This window comes from Meles meles, chromosome 17 (genome assembly GCF_922984935.1).
Source record: "Meles meles chromosome 17, mMelMel3.1 paternal haplotype, whole genome shotgun sequence".
Taxonomy (NCBI): Eukaryota; Metazoa; Chordata; class Mammalia; order Carnivora; family Mustelidae; genus Meles; species Meles meles.
Window position 1 is genome coordinate 33,213,127 of NC_060082.1, and position 22,137 is coordinate 33,235,263.

Sequence of the window (22,137 nt, forward strand, 5' to 3'; positions counted from 1 at the left end):
AGTTTGCTAATAATTTCTGGAGGATTTTTGCATCTATGTTCATCAGGAATATTGGCATTTAGTTATCTTTGGAGTGTCTGTCTGGTTCTGGTATCATGGTGATCCTGGCCTTGTAGAACGTATTTAGAAGCTTCCTTCTTCTTCTGTGTTTTGGAATAATTTGAGGAGAATAGGTATTAACTCTTTAAATGTTTGGTAGAATTTACCTATGAAGCCATTTGGTCCTGGACTTTTGTTTGTTGGGAATTTTGTTTTATTACCAGTTCAATACAGTTACTAGTAATTGATCTGTTCAGATTTTCTATTTCTTCCTGATTTAGTTTGGAAGATTATAGGTTTCGAGGAATATATCTTTTTCTTCTAGGTTGTCCAATTTGCTGGTGTATAATTTTTGTAGTATTCTCTTATAATCCTTCATATTTCTGTGGTGCCAGTTTTTACTTCTCTTTTGCTTCTAATTTTATTTATTTTTGTCCTTTTTTTCCTGATGAATCTGGCTAAAGGTTTATCAATTTTGTTTTTCTTTTCTAAGAAAGAACTCCTGATTTCACTGACCTTTTCTTTTCTTTCTTTCTTTCTTTCTTTCTTTCTCTCCTTCTTTTTTGTCTCTACATCATTTATTTCTGCTCTGGTCTTTATTATTTCCTACCTTCTACTAATCTTGGGCTTTTTGCGGAGGGGTCCCTTTAGGTATAAGTTTAGACTGAGGGGGTTTTTTGGGTGCATATATGTTTATAATTGTTATATGCTCTTGGAATGATTTATCATTATGATTACATAATGATTCTTTATCTCTTGTTACAGTTTTTGTTTTAGGTCTCTTTTGTCCAATGTAAGTATTGCTACCCTGGTTCTTTTTTTTTATTCCCTTCTATTTGCAAGGTATATCCTTTTGTATCACCTCACTTTAGGTCTAAAGTGCATCTCTTGTAGCTTAAACAATATTTTTTAATGTTCAAATTAAGTGGTTTTAATTCATAATATAACAATATTAAGAAATGTATAAATTAATTTGATAGCAATAAACTATATGTGTATATGTGTATATGTGTGTATATGTGTGAGGAATTTTAATAATGTAAATGTTAAATATAAAACATTGCTTTTGATACTTGTCAAATTTTTCTTTTTTTTTAATTTTTTTTTTTTTATTTGCCAGAAAGAGAGATCACAAGTAGACAGAGAGGCAGGCAGAGAGAGAGAGAGGGAAACAGGCTCACCACTGAGCAGAGAGCCCGATGCGGGGCTCGATCCCAGGACCCTGAGACCATGACCTGGGCCGAAGGCAGCGGCTTAACCCACTGAGCCACCCAGGCGCCCCTCAAATTTTTCTTTTAAAAATACATTAAACTTCATACTTGTCAAATGAATAAATAATTTAAAATAATATTTTGTTTTACAGAGCCATGTACTATTAATGTGGATTACATGTACAGAAATAACATAGAGATGAAGTGGAAGTATGAAGGAAAGGTCTTACATGGAGATTTAATAGATTTTGTATGTAAAGAAGGATATGACTTATCTCCATCAACCTCGTTGTCTGAATTTTCTGTACAATGCAATAGAGGAGAAGTGAGATATCCTTTATGTATTAGAAAAGGTAAAACGGTGCTTTCTGACAATTTCTTGGGTGATTAATATTACCACTTGGGTTCAAAGTATAAGAAAGACTCCACCCAACTTACCACCATCATCTTCTACTCTAGAAATTGGGAATGATCTGATCTCGTACAGTAAGCACATACACTTAAATAGGATGACTATGCTGAAATCTTTTAATTCCAATAAGTCAGTTTTATAAAGGGAGAAATTAATAGGTCTGATAGATAATCACTAGACTATCAGAAGACTGTTCCCCCTAATGTGAACAATCAACAACGGTGGAAAACATTGCTTTTCTGGGGGTTTGGTGGAGAGTATTGTTTCAGAAGAGGGCTTGATGCAGATTGAAAGACTCTGTGTGCTCCTTGGATATGGCACGATTGCTTTTAATAAGAAAATAATTTTTAATAAGAAAAAATATTAGAAAATATTTTTCTATATTTTCTATAGAAAAAATAAAATTTTTCTTTAACAAAGAAAAAAATACATACAGAAAGCATGACTTCAAAGGGGTTTCATACATTTTCACTTTTGACTCAATAAAAGGGGAAAAATAAAATCATGATTATTATTATTATTATTTTGCCAGTTTTAAATGTTTTTCAGTTTTATAATATGAGATTCTCATTGCAATCATCAATTTTATAGTACAAAGTTATTGTAGAACTATGCTCTCAGTACTTAAAATTTGGCAGACATCTTAAAAATGCTTTTACGTGAAATATCTTATTTTATTCCTTTTAAAAAATATTTATTTGTTTTAGAGAGAGAGCATGAGCAGGGGTTGGGAGGTAGGAGGGGAAGAGGGAGAGAAATCCTCAAGTAGACTCCATGCTGAGCATGAAAACTGAGGTGGGGCTCAATCCCACACCCCTAGATCGTGAACTGAACCAAAATCAAAAGTCAGTGTTTAGCCATCTGAGCCACCCAGTCGTCCCTATCTTATTTTATTTCTATAGTAATTATTAAAGTATTGGATGCTTATCATAGAAATTCATTGTATGCTTTTAAAATAATTTTTTCAGAATCTAAAGGACTATGTGCATCTCCTCCACTTATTAAAAATGGAGTCATAATTAGTTCAAGATTGGAAATCTATGAAAATGGTTCCTCGGTAGAATACAAATGTTTTGATCACCATTTTCTTCAGGGGTCTAGGGAGTCCTATTGTTTAGAGGGAGTGTGGACTACACCACCATCGTGTTTAGGTATGTACTATGAAATATTCACCTATTTAATAAAATAAAACCATATTTTTCACTTTCTCTTTTCTGTTAATTGATATAATACTATTATAATGCTTAATTTGCAATATTTGTGTATCAGTGTGCCTACCTCATCACTGGTTTCTGGTCTTTCCTGTAGATCATAAATAACTATAGTCCATCTTGCCCTAACAAATATTTATTAAATACAAACCATACACCAATACTGTTGTCTTATGGGCTAAAAGATGAATAAGTCATGGTGATGTGAGTATATGTATTAACAATTATCATTCAGTGTGATTGGTACTATCATAGAAATCATGAGTGCAATGAGGAAGCAAAGATAGAAAGTGGTTCAAAGACAAGTTATGCCTTATTAGTGAAGCATTTGAATAGAAGTAACAGTATCTACCAAGATTCTCAGGAGGCATTAAAAAAGCATTTCTTTAAATAAAAAGAAAATATTTTTTGTTTCTGTATCTGATTTATTTACTATCTTATTTTACCAACTTGGACTTGAGTACAATACTGAGTAGAAATAGTGGGTATCTTGTTTCCCAATCTCATAAGTAAAACTTTCAACAATTCATCTTTACAGTGTTATAAATACTTTAAAATCAAACTTAAAATGTAGAAAGCTTTAATCTCTATTTTTTAAGAGTTTTTTTAAAAAATCTTCAGTGAATATTTAATTTTAGCACTATCTATTGAAATAATCACATTATTACTTTTTCCCCTTGGAATTATATTGCTTCTTCTTGAATGTTAAAGTAAAATTACATTCCTACAATAAATCACACTTGGTTGTGATGAATTATTCTTTTTATATATTGTTGGATTTTATTTGCTTATATTTTTCTTAGAAGTTTTCCATCTATTTTCATGAGAGAGATCAGTCTGTTATTTTCCTTTTGGGTTTGGTATGGTTTCTACTACCCTCATATGGTGAACTGGTAAGTTCTCTATTTTTCAATTCTCTGGAATTTGTGTAAGATTGGCACCATTTATTCCTTAATAATTATAATAATCCACCAAACATGCCATTTGAGCATCAAGTTCTCTTGAGGAAAGATCCTGACAGCTGTCAGTTTTGGTAGGGTGGTTTATAGAAATTTGTCCATAATATCTAAATTGTCAAATTTGTTGACATAATGTTATTCACAACATCCTTTCACATTCTTCTTAATGCCTTTAGTGATGTGTCATTTATTTTTACTGCTATTAAGCTGTATCTCTTTCTTTCTTGACATGTCTTGCTAGGGGTCTTTTATTTTTTTATTTTTAGAAGTTTGGTTTTTTGTTTTTTTTTAAGATTGATTGACTGATTGATTGGCAGTGGAGTGGGAGATCACAGGAAGAGGGAGCCAGGAAACAGACTCCCACTGAGCCCGGGGCTCAACCTACGGCTCCATTTCAGGACCCAGAGATTATGCATGACCTGAGCCAAAACTAAGAATTGGCCAGTTAACTGACTGAGCCACGGAGGCACCCTGGTCTATAACTTTTATTAGGCCTTTCAAACAACTAACATTTGCATTTGTTACCCTTTCATCAAATGTTGCTTACTATTTTTTTTATATTTAATTAATTAATTTATTTTTTCAGCGTAACAGTATTCATTGTTTTTGCACAACACCCAGTGCTCCATGCAATACGTGCCCTCCCTATTACCCACCACCTGGTTCCCCCAACCTCCCACCCCCGCCCCTTCAAAACCCTCAGGTTGTTTTTCAGAGTCCATAGTGTCTTATGTTGCTTACTATTTTAATAATTTATATTCTTATCATTATTTCCTCTCTTCTAATTTCTTAAATTTATTTTATTACTCATAGCATTTTAGGTGGATACTTAGATTACTGATATTCAGCCTTTGTTTTTTTAAAGATTTTTAAAGAAAGTTTAATTTAATTTGTTAAGGAAGCTTAAGGATATAAATTTCCCACTGAGCCCAACTTTAACTTCATCCCCACACATTTTTATGTTCTGGAATTTTATTGTTATTCACCCATTCAGTTTAAAAAAAGGTGATACCCGGGGCGCCTGGGTGGCTCAGTGGGTTAAGCCTCTGCCTTCGGCTCAGGTCATGATCTCAGGGTCCTGGGATTGAGCCCTGCATAGGGCTCTCTGCTCAGCGGGGAGCCTGTTCCCCCTCTCTCTCTGCCTGCCTCTCTGCCTGCTTGTGATCTCTCTCTCTCTCTCTCTCTCAAATAAATAAATAAATAATCTTAAAAAAAAGTGATACCCATTTTTGATATCCTGTATTCAGTCTGAGTTATATAGAAGTGTGGTTTTTAGTTTCTAAACATTGGAAAATTTTCTAGTTTTCTTTTGTTATTGATTTCTAATTTGGATCCATTAAGACACACTTTGAATTATATTAATCTTTTTAAATTCATTGATACTTACTTTATTATAAGCATGTATTTATTGTACTTGAAATAAACTAATAACTTGAAATAAACTAATCTTTTAAATAAACATCTTTTGTACTTGCAATAAACTAATAAACTGTGGTCATTTTTGGATTCACTGTTGCTGCGTATATGTCAGTTGAATTTTGTTTTTCGTATTAAGTTCATTCATATCTGTGCTGATTTCTGTCTGTTTTTCTATCAGTCACCAAAAGAAGTATGTTAAAATCTCTTATACTCTGTGCATTTAAAAGCATTTCTCATATTAGTTCTCTCAATTTTTGCTTTTGTACTTTTATACTATTCTACTAGGTCCACACAAACTGAAGCATATTAAATCATGGTGTACTGATCCTGCATAATTTTAAGAGTCCTCCCTTATCTATACTAATACTTTTTGTTTGTTTTTGCCCGAAGATTCCTTACCTATACAAGGTTCAACAAGTATTTACAAGGCATACATTTTTTTCATTCTTTAACTTTCAACATTTTGTTTTTTTATAAGCAATATATAGTTATTTATTTTAAAGCATACTTATTTAGTCTGACAGTCTTTCTCTTTATAGTATTTGCCCATATACAAGTTAATTTGGCTTATAGCTACCATCTTACTGTATTAGATATATATCCTATCTGTTCTTTATACTTCTCTCTCTCTCTCTTTCTTCCCAGTAAATCAATTTTTTCATACCCTTTCACTCTCTACTAGCTTGTCGATTATACTTTCTTCTTGGCTTCCCTTCACTGTTTTCACAGAGCTTACATAATTCAACCAAGACTTATTACATTTAAATATAAGTTAGTACTCATACCACCTCTCCAAGCCCCAGAAAACTTCAGCTTGATTTACCCTTCCCACTTTTTGTATTACTGTGTCATGCATTTTTGCTCTACATGTAGTTTAAGTCCCAAAGATACAATGAATATTACATTATCCAGAAATATTCTTTAAGATTTGTCGATATGTTTTTCAGTGATTTGTTTCTCATCTTCTCCTGTTTGTTGCTATTTCTGATTGGGATTATTTTGCACATGCCTGAAAAATATTATTTCTTTATTATTTTCTCAGTATTTGTTTGCCTGAAAACTTTTGAAGAGTAATTTTATCAGAGATAGAATTCTAGTTTGGCCTCTTTTTCCTTCCCTGCTTTAGAAGATGTCATTTTATCCTTTTCTGCATTTTATAGTTTTTGTTAGTCAATGCCAATTTTTTAAGGATTTTATTTATTTATTTATTTGTCAGAGAAAGAGGGAGAGAAGGAGAGAGAGACACAAGCAGGTGAATTGGCAGGCAGAGGGAAAAGAAGGCTCCCCGCTGAGCAAGGGGCCCCATGCTGCGCTCAGTCCCAGGACCCTGGGATCATGACCTGAGCTGAAGGCAGACGCTTAACTGACTGAGCCACCCAGGCATCCCAGTCCATGCAATTCTTACTGGTATTTCTTTGAAACTAAGTTTCTTTTTGTACTCTGCTGATTTTGAGATTCTTTTCCCCTTTACTTTCAGTAGGCTGTTTATGTGGGGCCTTGATGTATGTTTCTCAGAGTACTTCATTTTCTTTTTATTTAAGATTTTATTTATTTAATTTTGCAAGAGAGAGAGAGAGACAGCATGTGCATGAATGGGGGTGGAGGGCAAAGGGAGAAGTAGACTCCCTACCCAGCAGGGAGCCTGATGCAAGACTCGATCCCAGGACCCTGGGATCAGGACCAGAGCCAAAAGCAGATGTTTAACTGACGGAGCCCCCCAGGCACCCCTGAGCATTTCATCCTTCAAGTTCGTAGCACTTCTTGAAACGGTGGCTTGATGCTTTTCATAGGTCTAAAAGTTACCTTTAATATTTTAATCTTCTTTGTTCCCATTTGGTAGTTTCTACTGATAGACCTTACAATTCATTAATCCTTTCTTTAGATGTGTCCAACCTGCTTTAAACTCCTCTACTGAGGTCTCAGTATCCGTTGTATTTCTAGAATGTCTGCTTTATGCTTTTCTTTTTTTTTGTAGATTTCAGTTGTCTGATGAAAGACTTTATCTTAACATCTATTTCTTTACCATGTTACTCACACTTATCTTTAAGTCCTTGCCTGCAAAGTCCATTATCTGGATCATCTCTAGGCCTATTTTTATTTCTAGCCTAATCTTTTGCTATTTCTGTTAACAGTTGAATGAATATCAAATATTACGTATGGAAAATTTTAGAAACCTGAAACAATGATGTCATCTCGTTCCAGAGAATACTCATCTCTTCTTTTGGCTGATAGTGTAGGGGAAGTTGGTCTCAATCTAATTAGATTTGCGGTTTTTTCTAAGCTTATTTTCAGACCTTTGTTTGTTCCCACTAATAGAACATAACCCTGCAGGTTTCTTCATTAAGAGTTTGGTGTTTATACCAAGGTTCCTCCTTCTTGACTGGCTTTCATATTACTGGGAGACTGCCAAAAAAAAAAAACCTTAATGTAGTTTTTCATTCACTTTCTGCTTGGCTCTTTATCCTCTCTCTTTGCACAAGTCAAGAATAGGCTTCAAGAGAAAAGCCAGTATCACGTTCATTCTCTGTACCTCCCATTCTTCTGGGTTCTTGACCACTCAGGTCCTGGCTGTCATGGCTGACCAAAACTTCCATTTTTCTATCCCCAACAACATGCTCCAAAAGCTCTGCAGCTTCATGTTTGCTGTTGACCATTCTCTACAATTTCTCAGCTCATGCTGAAAATCAACAAATGTCCCAAGAGAAAGATGCCACACAGAACGTTGAACTCATCTGAAGGAGCTTTACCCAGAACCTGAGCATCTTGAGTGCCTTGGAAATGCTCTAATTCCGTGAAATACTGGCTTCATGTCTGTTTTCATATTTTCTAGTTTTAGTAGACGTGCTGGTCTGATATAGACTATCCCGTCATAGCTGAGAATAGAAGGTCCATGAGTTGATTTTTAATTTTCTTAAATTAAAATTTCATGTTTTATAGAACCATAAGATTTTAAATTGTCGCACTATTTGACCTCATTTTCAAACATATTTTGCAGTGACTATATTCTCTTAGAGTCTTTCTGATTATTCTTCTTCATTTTTATTCTGTCTATAAAACTTCTAGCACAACATCTGACAACTAGGTTTTCAATAAATACTTACCAAAAATATTGACTAAAGAAGTTTGTAAATGTATTACAGTTGTATGATTCATATGCTGTATTAACAACTCTGGACCTTTTTTGGGACCTACTGTTGGGTGTTATGGCAGCCAGGAGGCAAATAAGGACAGAAACTCCATTTTCTGAAATAACTTGTAATTTCATTTTACATTCATTATTTCATTGTTTCATTATTCATTATTTCATATTATTTCACTGTTATTTCATTTTACATCCCTGTTAGTGCTAAGATGTGTCAAGATAATTTTCTTCTTTTTATTTTTTCAGAGCCTTGCACATTATCTCTTGTTGAAATGGAAAATAATAATTTACTCCTGAAGTGGGATTTTGATGATAGACCATATATTTTCCATGGCGAGTATATTGAGTTTCTTTGTAAGAGAAATACATATGTAGCTGACCTCTCTATTTTTGGATCTGAACTCAGAGTGCAATGTAACAGAGGGCAGTTAAAATATCCAACATGTATTCACAGAGAGAGGTAAGAAGAAGCTTCTGCCTACAATTAATTATTTTCTTCAGGTTGTTATTCAAGAGATTCTTTATATTACAAATTCAAGAAATATTAGGCTTTACAAAACTACTTCATGGTCATTATATAGGAAAAAACAATTTCATTTTTTAAGCCAAGCGAATCCCAGAAGGATTAATTAATTCAACAAACTCAAAAAGTTTTTATATTTGTGACACTTTGACAAGTTTGGCAAATATTTGCAAACTTTGACAGTTTGGCAAATAATTTATATGTACAATATTTAAATATGGAAAAATTAACCTATATGTTGATATAGAATATTACATTTTCTCCACTATATGTCCAAGTATAAATTGTAAAGATGGGAAACAAAGTTGCACAAATCTTTCTATTGATAGAGAGCATATTAATAACAATGAATAAAATTAAGTCATTTTCAGGAACATATGTCTGTGTAAGAGCTTGGAAACTCTTAAGTGTTTCCTCATATGGTAATTTAAAAATACATATTTTATACTTTTTTATTTGTTCTTTTCCTCCTTTTTTGGTTTTTATTTGAGTATAAATTATGCACAATATTACATTAGTTTCAGGTATACAGTATATACCCTATTGTTATGCTATGCTCACCACAAGTATAACCATGATCTGTCACCATCCAATGCTAGTATAATACCATTCACTATATTCCCCGTGCTGTACCTTTTATTCCATGATGTACTTGTCCCATAACTGGAAGCCTGACTCTCTCACTTGGTCCCCTTTTCCCATTTTGCCCATCCGTCTATCCCCCTACTCTCTGGCAACCATCAGTTTGTTCTCCGTATTTAAAAATCTGTGTCTGCTTTTTGTTTCTGTGTTTTGTTTTTTTTAGATTCCACATATAAGTGAAATCATGTAGTATTTGTTTTTCTGTCTGACTTATTTAAAGACCTGAATAGCCAAAGCAATCTTGAGAAAGAAGAACAAAAATGGAGGTATTGCAATTGTAGATTTCAAAATATACTACAAAGCTATAGTAATCAAAATAGTATGGTACTGGAATAAAAATAGACACATAAAAAATAGACACATAGATAAATGGAACAGATTAGAAAGCCCAGAAATAAACCCATACTTTTTTTTTTTAAAGATTATTTATTTATTTGACAGAGAGAGAGATCACAAGTAGGCAGAGAGGCAGGCAGAGAGAGAGGGGGAAGCAGGCTCCCTGCTGAGCAGAGAGCCCAATGTGGGACTCGATCCCAGGACCCTGGGATCATGACCTGAGCCAAAGGCAGAGGATTTAGCCCACTGAGCCATCCAGGCACCCAATAAACCCATACTTTTGTATGGTCAATTAATCTATGACAAAGGGAGCAAGGATATACAATGGAGAAAAGAAGTCTTTCAATAAATGGTGTGAGGAAACATGGACAACTACATGCAAAAGAAAGAAACTGGACCACTTTCTTACATGATATAAACACACACAAAACTTCAAATTGGGTAAAAGACCTAGAATAAAACAGGTAGCAATATCCTTGTCTTTGGCCTTAGCAACATTTTTCTAGATATGTCTCCTGAGGAAGAAAAACAGAAGCAAAAATAAACTACTGAGACTACATCAAAACTAAAATGTCTGCATAACAAAGGAAACAACCAACAAAACAAAAAGACAACCCACTGAATGGGAAAGGATATTAGGAAAGGACATATCTGATAATGGGTTAGTATCCAAAGTATATGAAGAATTTCATTTTATTTTTTTTAAAGATTTATTTATTTATTTGAGAGCGAGAGTGAGTGCAGAGGGGAGGCGGAGAGGGAGAGAATCCCAAGCCAAATCATCGGTGATCATGGGGCCTGATGTAGGGCCGATTCCATGACCCTGAGCCAAAACTGAGTGTTGGGCCCTTGAGTGACTGTGCTGCCTAGGTGCCCCAATATATGAAGAAATTTAACCTCCACCCCCCAAATGGGCTGCAAGTGTTGCTAAGTCAGTTAAGTGTCTGACATCTGATTTTGGCTCAGGCCATGATCTCATGATTGAGATGGAGCCCCACGTCAGGCTCCATGCTCACCGCGAGTCTGCTTAAGAATCTTTCCCTGTCCCTTGGCCCCTCCCCACATGCTCACGCTTTCTCTCTCAAAATAAATAAATACCCAAGTAATTCAATTAAAAAGGGGGCAGAGGACATTTTTCTGAAGAAGACATGTAGATGGTCAGCTGACAGATGAACAGACAAAAAGACACTCAACATCACTAATCAGGGAAATGCAAATCAGAACCATGAGATATCACCTTCCACTTGTCAGAATGGCTAGAATCAAAAAGACAGGAAATAACAAGTGTTGGCAAGGATGTGAAGAACAAGAAATCCTCATGCCCTCTTGGTGGGAATGTAAATTGGTACACCCACTATGGAAAACAGTATGGAAGTTCCTAAAAAAAATTAAAAATAGAAATACTATAGGATCCAATAATTCTACTTCTGGGTATTTACACAATGAAAACAAAAACAGTAATTCCAAAAGATATATGCACCCCTTTGTTTACTGAAACCTTATTTATAATAGCCAGGATATGAAAGTAGTCCAAGTGCTATTGATAGATGAAGGGATAAAGAAGATGTTGGATATTATATATACAATGGACTATTATTCAACCATTAAAAGGATGAGATCTTGCCATTTGTGACAACATCGGTGGACCTAGAGGGTATTATACTAAATGAAATAAGTCAGACAGAAAAACAATAACTCTATTTTATATTTCTTTTTTTTTAAGATTTTATTTATTTATTTGACAGAGAGAGAGATCACAAGTAGGCAGAGAGGCAGGCAGAGAGAGAGGAGGAAGAAGGCTCCCCGCGGAGCAGAGAGCCCGATGCGGGGCTCAATGCCAGGACCCTGAGATCATGACCTGAGCCGAAGGCAGCGGCTTAATCCACTGAGCCACCCAGGCGCCCCTATTTTATATTTCTTGATGAATGAAATATAATCTTGTCTTTAGTAAAATATTACAATAATATAATTAAATGATGTAAATCATTTTATAGGATCAGGATTTTGAGACCTTTAAAGATACAGTATTAAATGGAAATTATACGTTATGTCTGATTAAGAATATTATAAAAATAGGGGTGCCTGTATGGCTCAGTCAGTTAAGCATCTGCTTTTGGCTCAGGCCATGATCCCCGGGTCCTGGGATCAAGCCCTGCATCAGCTTCCTGCTCAGTGGGAGTGTGCTTCTCCCTCTGCCCTTCTCCCTGCTCATGCTTACACTTGCTATCTCTGAAATACATAAATGAAATCCTTTTTAAAAAAGAATATTATAAAAATAACTCATGGTAAAGTGTATGTGTTCTAATCATGAACCATGAACTATATGAACAACATAAGGACAACTTTTTGATACTTTAAACAGTCTATAAAAACATTCATAAGACACACATGGGTGGAAAACTTAAAAAATTTTTAACTATGGTAAAATCAGGACAGAAGAATTTTGTATGTATTTAAGTGTTTTGGTGTATCTTGGATTTCTCATTTCAAAAAGAAAAAGAGGTAAGTAACTTAGAAAAAGTTCTTTAAAAAATGGTATTACTGTATCAGATAACACTGAGATTTGAAAAAGGAATTGGTGATAAATTACCAAGTCTGTCTACTTGCTTTTATCAATAACTAACTAAAACAATGACCAATTATATTAAATGTTGAAGAGCTAAGTTATAATAAATACTTGACCAAAAATGGTGCTTATTTCAAAAAATCTCTCTTCCTTCCTCTCTCTTTGTCATCAAGGATGCTGTCTTATCAACAACACTTCAGGACATAAAAATGTGTGACAGAAAGAAGAATAGTATATCAACACATCATAAAATCCTTTACAAAACATAATTTTTAGAAGAAAAATTACAAATCTCTAAGTTTTAACTTGTTTGAAGATTTGAATCTAAGTTGTCTATGTTGAACATTTTTTATTTATAGATAAGCCAGAACATGTTGTTTCCTTCCTAATTTGACTGATCTGACATGTAACCTAACCTTTATTGCATGCTTTCCCTCTGTTAAAAAGATTAATCTACATGTTAAAATATTTGTTTCCTAATATCCATTCATTGTGCTATATTGTTGCCTTCAAGATATTTGTTTTTATGATATTCACTAATATTAGAGTTTTCTGGTACTTTTAATTAAATCTTTATGTCAATACTAAAGAACCAAACACACTAGAGATAAGAAATTGTACATCATAGCGGCACTTAAGTGGCTCAGTCGTTAAACCTCTGCCTTTTGGCTCAGGTCATGATCCCAGGGTCCTGGGATCTAACTGCATCAGGGTCCCTGCTCAGCAGGAAGCCTGTTCTCCCTCTTCCACTCCCCCTGCTTATGTTCCCTCTCTCGCTGTGTTTCTCTCTGTCAAATAAATAAATAAAATCTTCAAAAAAAAAAAAAAAACTATATATCATATTGGAGGATTTATTGTATTAAATATGGAAAACACTGCCTTTCACACTTTCTAAATGTAAAAAACTTTAAAAATTAACTGTAGTATTAGTTTCAAGGTTAATAATAATAATAATGGTGAACTATCCATATGTTAATATGTTGCCCAAGGAACGTGACAAAAAGAATAACCCTTCCCATTTTTATATTTTACTCTTTCAAGTAATATTTTTAAGTTAAGGAATTATCGGAATGATGCAGATTATAACATCAAAAAATCAGTCCTGCAAGCAACAAAGCCTGAGAGTGTCAGTATTACCGAGTTCTGTTGAAGACTTCAAAGAGTCACACTGTCGCTTTTTAGTTTGAAGTAACAGTCGAACTTCCATTTGTTATTAGGGTTCATGCATAAGCATATGTAATAGCACCACAAGGGCACTAGGACCCCTAGTAAGAGAGGTTGTCATTACTAGAATAACACATTTTCTTATCTGGGAGCTAATCAGTTCACCTAACTCAAGATCTTCTCAATATGATGACAATTTTCTACAATTACAATTTTCTAATGAAAGACAACTGGACCTAACCGTGGATTAAATATGAATTCATTCAGTGTAAACATGTATATTTCAGAATTGTCCTTGAGTTCATAATCATTCTTTCACTATTCTAGTGGTTATTGTCCACAATGGATCCCATAAAATTGAAATTTGATTGAAATTAAATATCAACAGAAAAGGGTTAATCATTTTCAATTAATCAATCAACCCATTAATACACAATATTGAGCACCAGCTCTATCCCAGAAGACAGAAGATTTGCTCAAGGTGGGTAACTGTCTTGGGACTAAGTATTTAGTATTGTCATGTCTTCTGATTTTTCAATTGTGAAATCTACTGATTTTTATATGTGGAAGGGGAATCGAAAAATATATTGTGAGCGTGAGGCTCATGAGCTGTCAATTTGTAAACTAAATGCTAAATAAATGAATGTGTGAAAAATGCAACACAGGAAACATGTACAGAGTAAAGTGGTGACATGGAGGAGGAGGAAATTAACTTTTTAGGGGATGTGTTGGAAGCTTCCCAGGAAAAGGCTGAGGTGCCCCAGCCTAGAGAAGACACGCCCACACAGAGAAGGGATGGCACACACAAAGTCAAATATTAAGCATGTGCCCTAGGCTAGGCATCTGCCGAGCACTAGTGATAAAACAGGGAGTAAAACAGAAACATTGTTTCCGTTGCTGTGGATCACGTGCCCTGATGGGAGAGGAAGATGTTGACCAAATCCTCACAAGATGGCGCCTATCAGGAAAGACACTCTCTTTGTTAGTGAACACCAGGGGGGTGCAGCCTGGTCCCAGAGGATGCTCGAGAAAGGCTTCCCTGAGGAAGTGATATAGAAGCTGAGCCTTGAAAGGAGAAAAGAAAATATTTATGGTGAGGGGGCTTATGTGGAAAACATATGCCGAGAACACGATGTTTGTAAGAAGCTAGTAAATAGCCCATGTGGATTGAGTGGAAAAAAGTAAAGGAGAGAGTGGAACCAGTTAAACCTGGAGAGACTGGGGTCCTGTGATGAAGGCCTTTGTAGCCCAAACTAAAGATATTGGAAGTCACTGATTGAAATGAGATGTTTATAGCGATTGCAAAAAAGACAGCACTGAGTGCCATAAGGAGAGACTGGGCTGAAGTAGGGTTAGGGAATGTAGGCATAGCAAAACTACTTTCTTTTAAAATTAATTTATAATATATTATTTACCCCAGGGGTACAGGTCTGTGAATCATCAGTCTTACACAATTCACAGCACTCACCATAGCACATACCGTCCCAATGTCCCATCACCCAGCCACCCCATTCCTCCCACCACTCCACTCCAGCAACCCTCAGTTTCTTTCCTGAGATTAAGATTCTCTAGGGGGCACCTGGGTGGCTCAGTTGTTAAGCATCTGCCTTTGGCTCGGGTCATGATCCCAAGGTCCTGTGATGGAGCCCCGCATTGGGCTCCCTGCTCAGTGGGAGGCATGCTTCTCCCTCTGCCACTCCCCCTGCTTGTGTTCCCTCTCTTGCTGCATCTCTCTCTCTCTGTCAAATCAATAAATAAAATCTTAAAAAAAAATCTCTTATTGTCTTCCTCTCTGGTTTCGTCTTGTAGGGAAACCACTTTCAAGAAAAGAGTGCCATCATCCAAGCAAAATACGATGGCAATTTACACTGGAGGCTTTTGGGGATGGTCATGGAAAATATATGGCCACCGGCTGACCTGTGAGCTGGACCCCAGCTCCTCACTCCCTCCCTGTCCTTGGAATGTGGGTTCCTTTGCCTTTCCCACCCCCAGAGGTTACTGCAAAGACTCAGATAGACAGTCATGCGGTATTGAGAACACCTGCATGGTATGCATGACTGAACCTAGTTAAGGCCTCTCTATAAACTCCAAGATCTGACGAGCAGGTACCGGGACCTTGGTGTCTTGCTGCTGCCCAAGGCAAGCTTCATATGTAAGTTCCCTTTGTTTGTTACACCTGCCACCTACCCACCTGGGATGGGCTGCCTTTCCTCAGTTTCTCCCTGCCCTCTGAGTGCAGGGGACGGTTTCAGATTCTACCTGGGAAACTCCCGGGAGGGTTGCAAATCAACAGAGGCCGCAGTAGGGAGGGTGCAGGCTAGACTGGAGCAAGAGATATTTAGGGTGTGACGTCATCATGACATCTAGACGGATCAGATGTGGGTGGGGGTGAGGCAGACAAAAGGTTCAAGAGGATACTTTGGTTTCTGCCTGGATTAAGTGGATGGTAACCATCTAAGTGTGGCAGGAGGAATCGGAAGACAAGGCAGTGAGAGGGAGTGGAGTTTAGCATGAAGTGTTTAGTGTCAAAAACGTTAGTTTTGAACTATATGTTGGGTAGCCAAGAAAAAAAATACTAAGTAAGCAGTTGATTCGTGCAGTGATGCTGTGAAGACCGGCCAGATTCCTTTCAGAAACAGAAGACTTACTCTCTCAGCTGCCAGAAGTTCTCAGTTATCAGCTTCCTAAGGCAGTTGATACAGCTGAAGAAAATCTTTCCTCCAAAGGTCATGACTTCTTCCGAGGGTGGCCTGTCATTAACCAGTCACTGGCCAATAGGAATTATTAAAAAATGACCCTTAATTCCAACTTGGGACACTTCTACAGGACATCCCAGCTTCAGAGGTACCAGAGTTCACAGACATCACTGCTCCTTTCCAATCCCTTCCACAGATGTGAATCCTAAGAGTATACCCTAAAAATGTTCTTGGCTGCTAATTTCCATCCCATAGGTTGGGAACCCTTATACAAGCCTGGGTATCAGAACAGAGCTCAGCAAAATTTGCAGTTATCAATTAGCAGATGTCTATGAAACTAGGGTAATGAGTTTTTCAGGGTTAGCTGCAGGCCTAGTTCAGGGTCAGCTGCAGGCCTAGTTCAGGGTTTAGAGGGTGTCTGAAGTGTAGTGATTGCCATAGGAAAAGCTACGATAAAAGAAACTGGTAAGGAATGGCTGGAATGCTCCAATGGAAACCAGAAGAGATGAAGATCAAAAATGCTGTCTCAGGCACCTGGGTGGCTCAGTGGGTTAAAGCCTCTGCCTTCAGCTCAGGTCATGATCTCAGGGTCCTGGGATCGAGCCCCGCATCGGGCTCTCTGCTTGTCAGGGAGCCTGCTTCCTCTTCCTCTCTCTCTCTGCCTGTCTCTCTGCCTACTTGTGATCTTTGTCTGTCAAATAAATAAATAAAATCTTTTAAAAAAATGCTGTCTCGATGTTATTGATTACCTTGAAAGGAAACATCACTGTTAAGTGTGAAATTGAGAGAGGAACAGCTTGAGGGAATGAACGTAAGGTACAAAAAACAGAGACATGACTATAGTGAGCTTGGCAGTAAGTGTGACAGCGAAGGGGAGTGAGGTAGGGTGGCATGGGGGTGGGGAATAGGGATAAAGCAGGGATTTTTTTTTTTAATGGAATGGAAAAATTTTGAGCATGTTCTAACTGGGATGGGAATGCGTAAGGAAAGAAGGACAAGTGGAAGATACTGAGAAAACTTTGCACAACAGTTTGCAGAGGATTCTTGAAAAGGGGAGGAGAGATGGGGCCCAAGACACAAAGTAGAGGGTGGCTCTTGGCTGGGAGGTGATTCATGTCGGGTAGTTTCTGTCCCCCCTATGGAGGAAGGGAAGTGACTGCTGGAAATGTGGGCAGGGGAGCTGAAGGAGTGAGGAGACCAGAGACACTGAAAGAGACAGACAATGAGGAAGTAAGCGCAATCCAAGGAGGCGGTTTGGCCAACTGCTTCAATGAGTCATCACGTCAGTGAGAACGTGTGAAGTGTTGAGCATAATGTTACGATAATGGCCATTTTGCTTTTTAGAGAACATTCTGGGGGCGCCTGGGTGGCTCAGTGGGTTAAAGCCTCTGCCTTTGGCTCAGGTCATGACCCCAAAGTCTTGGGATCGAGCCCCGCATCAGGCTCTCTGCTCAGCAGGGAGCCTGCTTCCCTTCCTCTCTCTGGCTGCCTCTCTGCCTATCTGTGATCTCTGTCTGTCAAATAAACAAATTAAAAAAAAAAAAAAAAAATTCTGTTGTAAGATTACCTTTAGCATGATGAACATGAAAGCAAACTGTGTTTAGGTGGTTTGCCACCCCTGCAGGATAGAGCAGCTCAGTCAACAACCAAAGAATCCCTACCATGGTGACTGACTTACGGTGTTCCAAAGTTTTAAAAGGGCGCTGCCTGGTTCTGCAGAGAGAAACTAATTTTTCAAAGGGAAGTTAAGTTCATAGGTATCTGTTCGTTACTTCATAGCGAAAGTAACAAAAAGTTACTTCATAGGGAAAGATCGAAACCCTAGAGAACATTACACATTAAAAGTGAATTCAGGGAAACTCGAAATTCCTTTGGAGGAAAAATGTACAGCATGGGAAGTATTAAAAAGTCTAACCCAAGCTGAGAAATACGTTACCTAATACACTTCTTCTCAAATGTAATTTAAGAAATATCATCCCATAATAGGCAAGGTTTCAACTGACAAGGATTTTAATTTGTTTTTATACACTTCATTACCTCAGGAACTATTTTAGTCTTTAAATGAACATTGTGTTGTATTTTATATACTTCAGTGCACATTACAAGGCCCTCAGAAGGGAAACTGCTAGAAACCACTGCCCCTTTGCGGCTTGTGGAACCCCAAACATACAGATTTCTCAGCAAGAGAAAGAAAGTATGGTTCTAGTTAAATTTTCCAAAGATTAAAAAATTCACTTCGTATAAAATGTGTTTAGCATCAAGTAAATTTTTCTGGGACGAGATTTTTTTTTAAATATTTTATTTATTTATTTGACAGACAGATCACAAATCGGCAGAGAGGCGGGCAGAGAGAGAGGCGGGCAAAGAGGCAGGCAGAGAGGCAGGGAGCCCGATGTGGGGCTCAATCCCAGGACCCTGGGATCTGAGCGGAAGGCTGAGGCCTAACTCACTGAACCACCCAGGTGCCCCAAGAGCAACTCTTTGACATTGTAAAATAAACAATAGAAATGTAAACAGGATAAAGACTGAAAATTTCCTTTATTCCCCTCAAAACTCCAGATTTTACTTCCTCAGTCCAGATATTCTGAATTTGCTCTGTATCTTCCAGAAGCTACTACACACAGTTAAAAATGTATTTTATACATGTGTGCCTATTTTTGGTTTTGTATATATTAGGTGGCATGTATATTGCATATCATACATTGTACACATTGTTCTAAGACTTTCATTTTCATTTGGTATATGATAGACCTATCCTCATATCACTACACACGGATTGATCTCATTATAAGATGTCAATACTCAAAAGCTGGAGTTAACAGAATATAATTAATCATTCTCTGTTGATGGACTTTTCAGTTATTTTATTTTCCTCACTTCCTTTCTACCTTTCTTCTATTTTTAATTCCTTCCTCCCTTCATTCCTTCCTTCATAGGTTATAGGTAGATATCAAATAATTTAAAGCTGAAATGAAATCGAATTCTAAATATATGTAAAACAACAAATACAAACGCCAAGAAAGATCTTAACATTCAATAAAATTAGATGATGGAGGAGAAGGAAGGGAAGAAGAAAGGAAAAAGTTGTAAGGTAATTTTATTGTTTCTCACTGGGACAAATAGACATTGCCTGAAGCTTGTGGGAGTAAATTGTATAAAGCAGGACATCAGACAGGTAATGAGGCGAGTAACTTCTTCAGTCTAAAATACTTCATGTGAACAAAATACAGATATTCCAACAAGTAGTCAATAACATATATCTTACTAATTTATGTTAATTTTGTACCCAAATGACAGTGGGCATGAAGCAGTCATGAAAACTGTATATATTCAGCCATTAAAAAATCCAATGAAATTCCAAATAGATTAATATAAGTAAAATTCTCTGGTTATATGCAAAACATTTACAACTTAAGCAAAACAAAAAAAGCTATTCTAAAAATGTACAAACTTTTTATTAGACAAGTTGGGTTGAAATGGAAATATGAACTAAAATTGCAGGATTTCTTTATGGACTTTATGGATTATAGATAAAATAGTGCTCAGAGAAAATAATAGCTTAAAAACTATATCAGTTAATGTTCTTAAAAATTTATTGAACAGCCAAATCTAATAGTTGGAGAAAGAATATAAGTAAAACAGAAAAAAAAATTTAAAAAAGGATGAAATTGGACACCTGGGTGGCTCAGTCAGTTGAGTGTCTGCCTTGGGCTCAGGTTGTGTTCCCGGGGTCCTGAGACGGAGTCCCGCATAGACGTCCCTGCTCCGTGGGGAGGCTGCTTGCTTCTCCTCTTCCTCTGCCTTTCTCTCTTTCATGGATAAATAAATAAAACTTTTTAAAAAAAGAAAGGAAGAAATTAACCCAAATAAACAGAAACCTTAATAAAATGGGAAACATACGGACGATAAGAAAATAAAAATTGACCTAAAAAAGAAAAATAGAAAAATGAATGAAGATACCATACAGCACAAATACAAATAACAAGAAGTGATACGGAGTAATAGCTCCTCAACTCACTGCAAATTGGCTTCTTGCTCCATTATTCAGGTTATTCGAATATGGAAAATTCAGGGAACATAGGTGCATTTCAGCCTTAATTTTTTTGTAGTTAAAGTATTGTTGACACACAGTTACATTAGTTCCAGGTGTACAACACAGTGATTCAAGAAATTTATAAATTACATTGTGTTCACCACAAGCCTATCCACCATCAATCATCACACAAAGCTCTTACATTACCATTAATTATATTACCTATGCCGTGCCTTTCATCCCCATGATTTATGCATTCCATGACTAGAAGCCTATATCTCCCATTCCTCATATCCCATTTTGCCCAGCCCTGCCCACCATCTTCCCCTCTGGCAACCACCATTTTGCTTTCTGTATTTGAGAATTTGTTTCTGCTTTTTGTTTCTTTGTTTTTTTTAGACTCTGCATATAAGTGAAATCATAGGGCATTTGTCTTTTTCTGGCTAGTTTCACTTAACATAATTCCCTCTAGGCCCCAGAAATACATAAAAGAGGTATATATACACTGTATCTTCTTTAGCCGTTCATCTATCAATGGATATGTGGGTTGTTTCCATATCTTGGGTATTGAAAATAATGCTGCAATAAACATAACAATGTATATATCTTTCCAAATTAGTGTGTGTGTCTTTGTTTGGGCAAAAATCCACTATTGGAATTTACTGGATAATATGGTATTTCTATTTTTAATTTTTTGAGAAAACTCCATGCTTTTCCACAGTGGTACTGTGGAATTGAGTATGATGTTAGCTGTGGGTTTTTCATATACAGCCTTTATTATTTTGAGATAAGTTCACCTAAGCCCACTATGTTGAGTATTTTTATGACAAACAGATGTTGAATTTTGTCAAATGCTTTTCCTATTATCTACTATTTCCTCTTACCTATCTATTAAGATAATAATATGATTTTTACCCTTTGTTTTATTGATGTGATGTATCATATTGATTTGCCAATATTTAACCATCATTTCATCCCCAGAATAAATCCTACCTGATTGTGTGAATATCCTTTTAATGTGCTGTTCAATGTGGTTTACAAATATTTTTTGAGGACTTTTTTCCATCTATGCTTATCAGGGATATTGGCCTGTAATTTTCTCTTTTTGTAGTGTCTTTGGTAGTGTCAGGGTGTTGGTGGCCTCATAAAATGTGGTTGCAAGTTTTCTTCCTCTTTTACTTTTTGGACTACTTTGAGGAGAACACGTATTTTACCTGTTAACTCTTCTTTTTCTTTGGTAGAATTCACCTATGGATCTGTCTGGTCCTGAGCTTTTTTCTGTTGGGAGGTGTTGTTTTGTTTTTGTTTTTTTGATTACTGATTTTTTTGTTGTTGTTACTAATAATCGGTCTGTTCGATTCTTCATTTCTTCCTGATTCACTTTTGGAAGATTGTATGTTTCTAAGAATTTATCCATTTCTTCTTTATCCAATTTGCTGGCATATAATTCTCCATAGTCATCCCTTAAAATCATTTGTATTTCTTTTGTCTTTCTTTTCTTCTTTTGTTTCTGATTTTATTCACTTTTGTCCTTTCTTTTGTTCTTGCTATGTGTGGCTAAACATTGATTGATTTTGCTTATCTTTCCAAAGAACTAATTCCCAGTTTCAATGATCTTTCCTATTATTTTTATTTTGTTTGATTTTAGTTTTTATTTCATTTGTTTCTACTCTGATCTTTATTATTTCCTTTCTTCTGCTAACCTTGGGCTTTGTTGTTCTTTTTCTAGCTCCTTTAGGTGTAAGTTTAGATGGTTTAGCAGATTTTTTTTTCTTTTTTTTTTT

General features: G+C 36.2%; 1 protein-coding gene across 3 annotated transcripts in view; it reads left to right on the top strand.

Moving 5' to 3' along the window:
* F13B (coagulation factor XIII B chain) overlaps positions 1 to 12,676 on the top strand; it is a 33,858-nt gene extending 21,182 nt beyond the window's left edge. For all 3 annotated transcript variants that reach the window (XM_045983550.1, XM_045983549.1, XM_045983551.1), the window contains 4 exons: positions 1,403 to 1,603; positions 2,631 to 2,813; positions 8,640 to 8,853; positions 12,634 to 12,676. In XM_045983550.1, the coding sequence (XP_045839506.1) occupies positions 1,403 to 1,603; positions 2,631 to 2,813; positions 8,640 to 8,853; positions 12,634 to 12,667 (632 nt within the window). In that variant the 3' untranslated portion in view covers positions 12,668 to 12,676. The remainder of the gene's footprint in view (positions 1 to 1,402; positions 1,604 to 2,630; positions 2,814 to 8,639; positions 8,854 to 12,633) is intronic.
* The last annotated feature ends 9,461 nt before the right edge of the window (positions 12,677 to 22,137 follow it).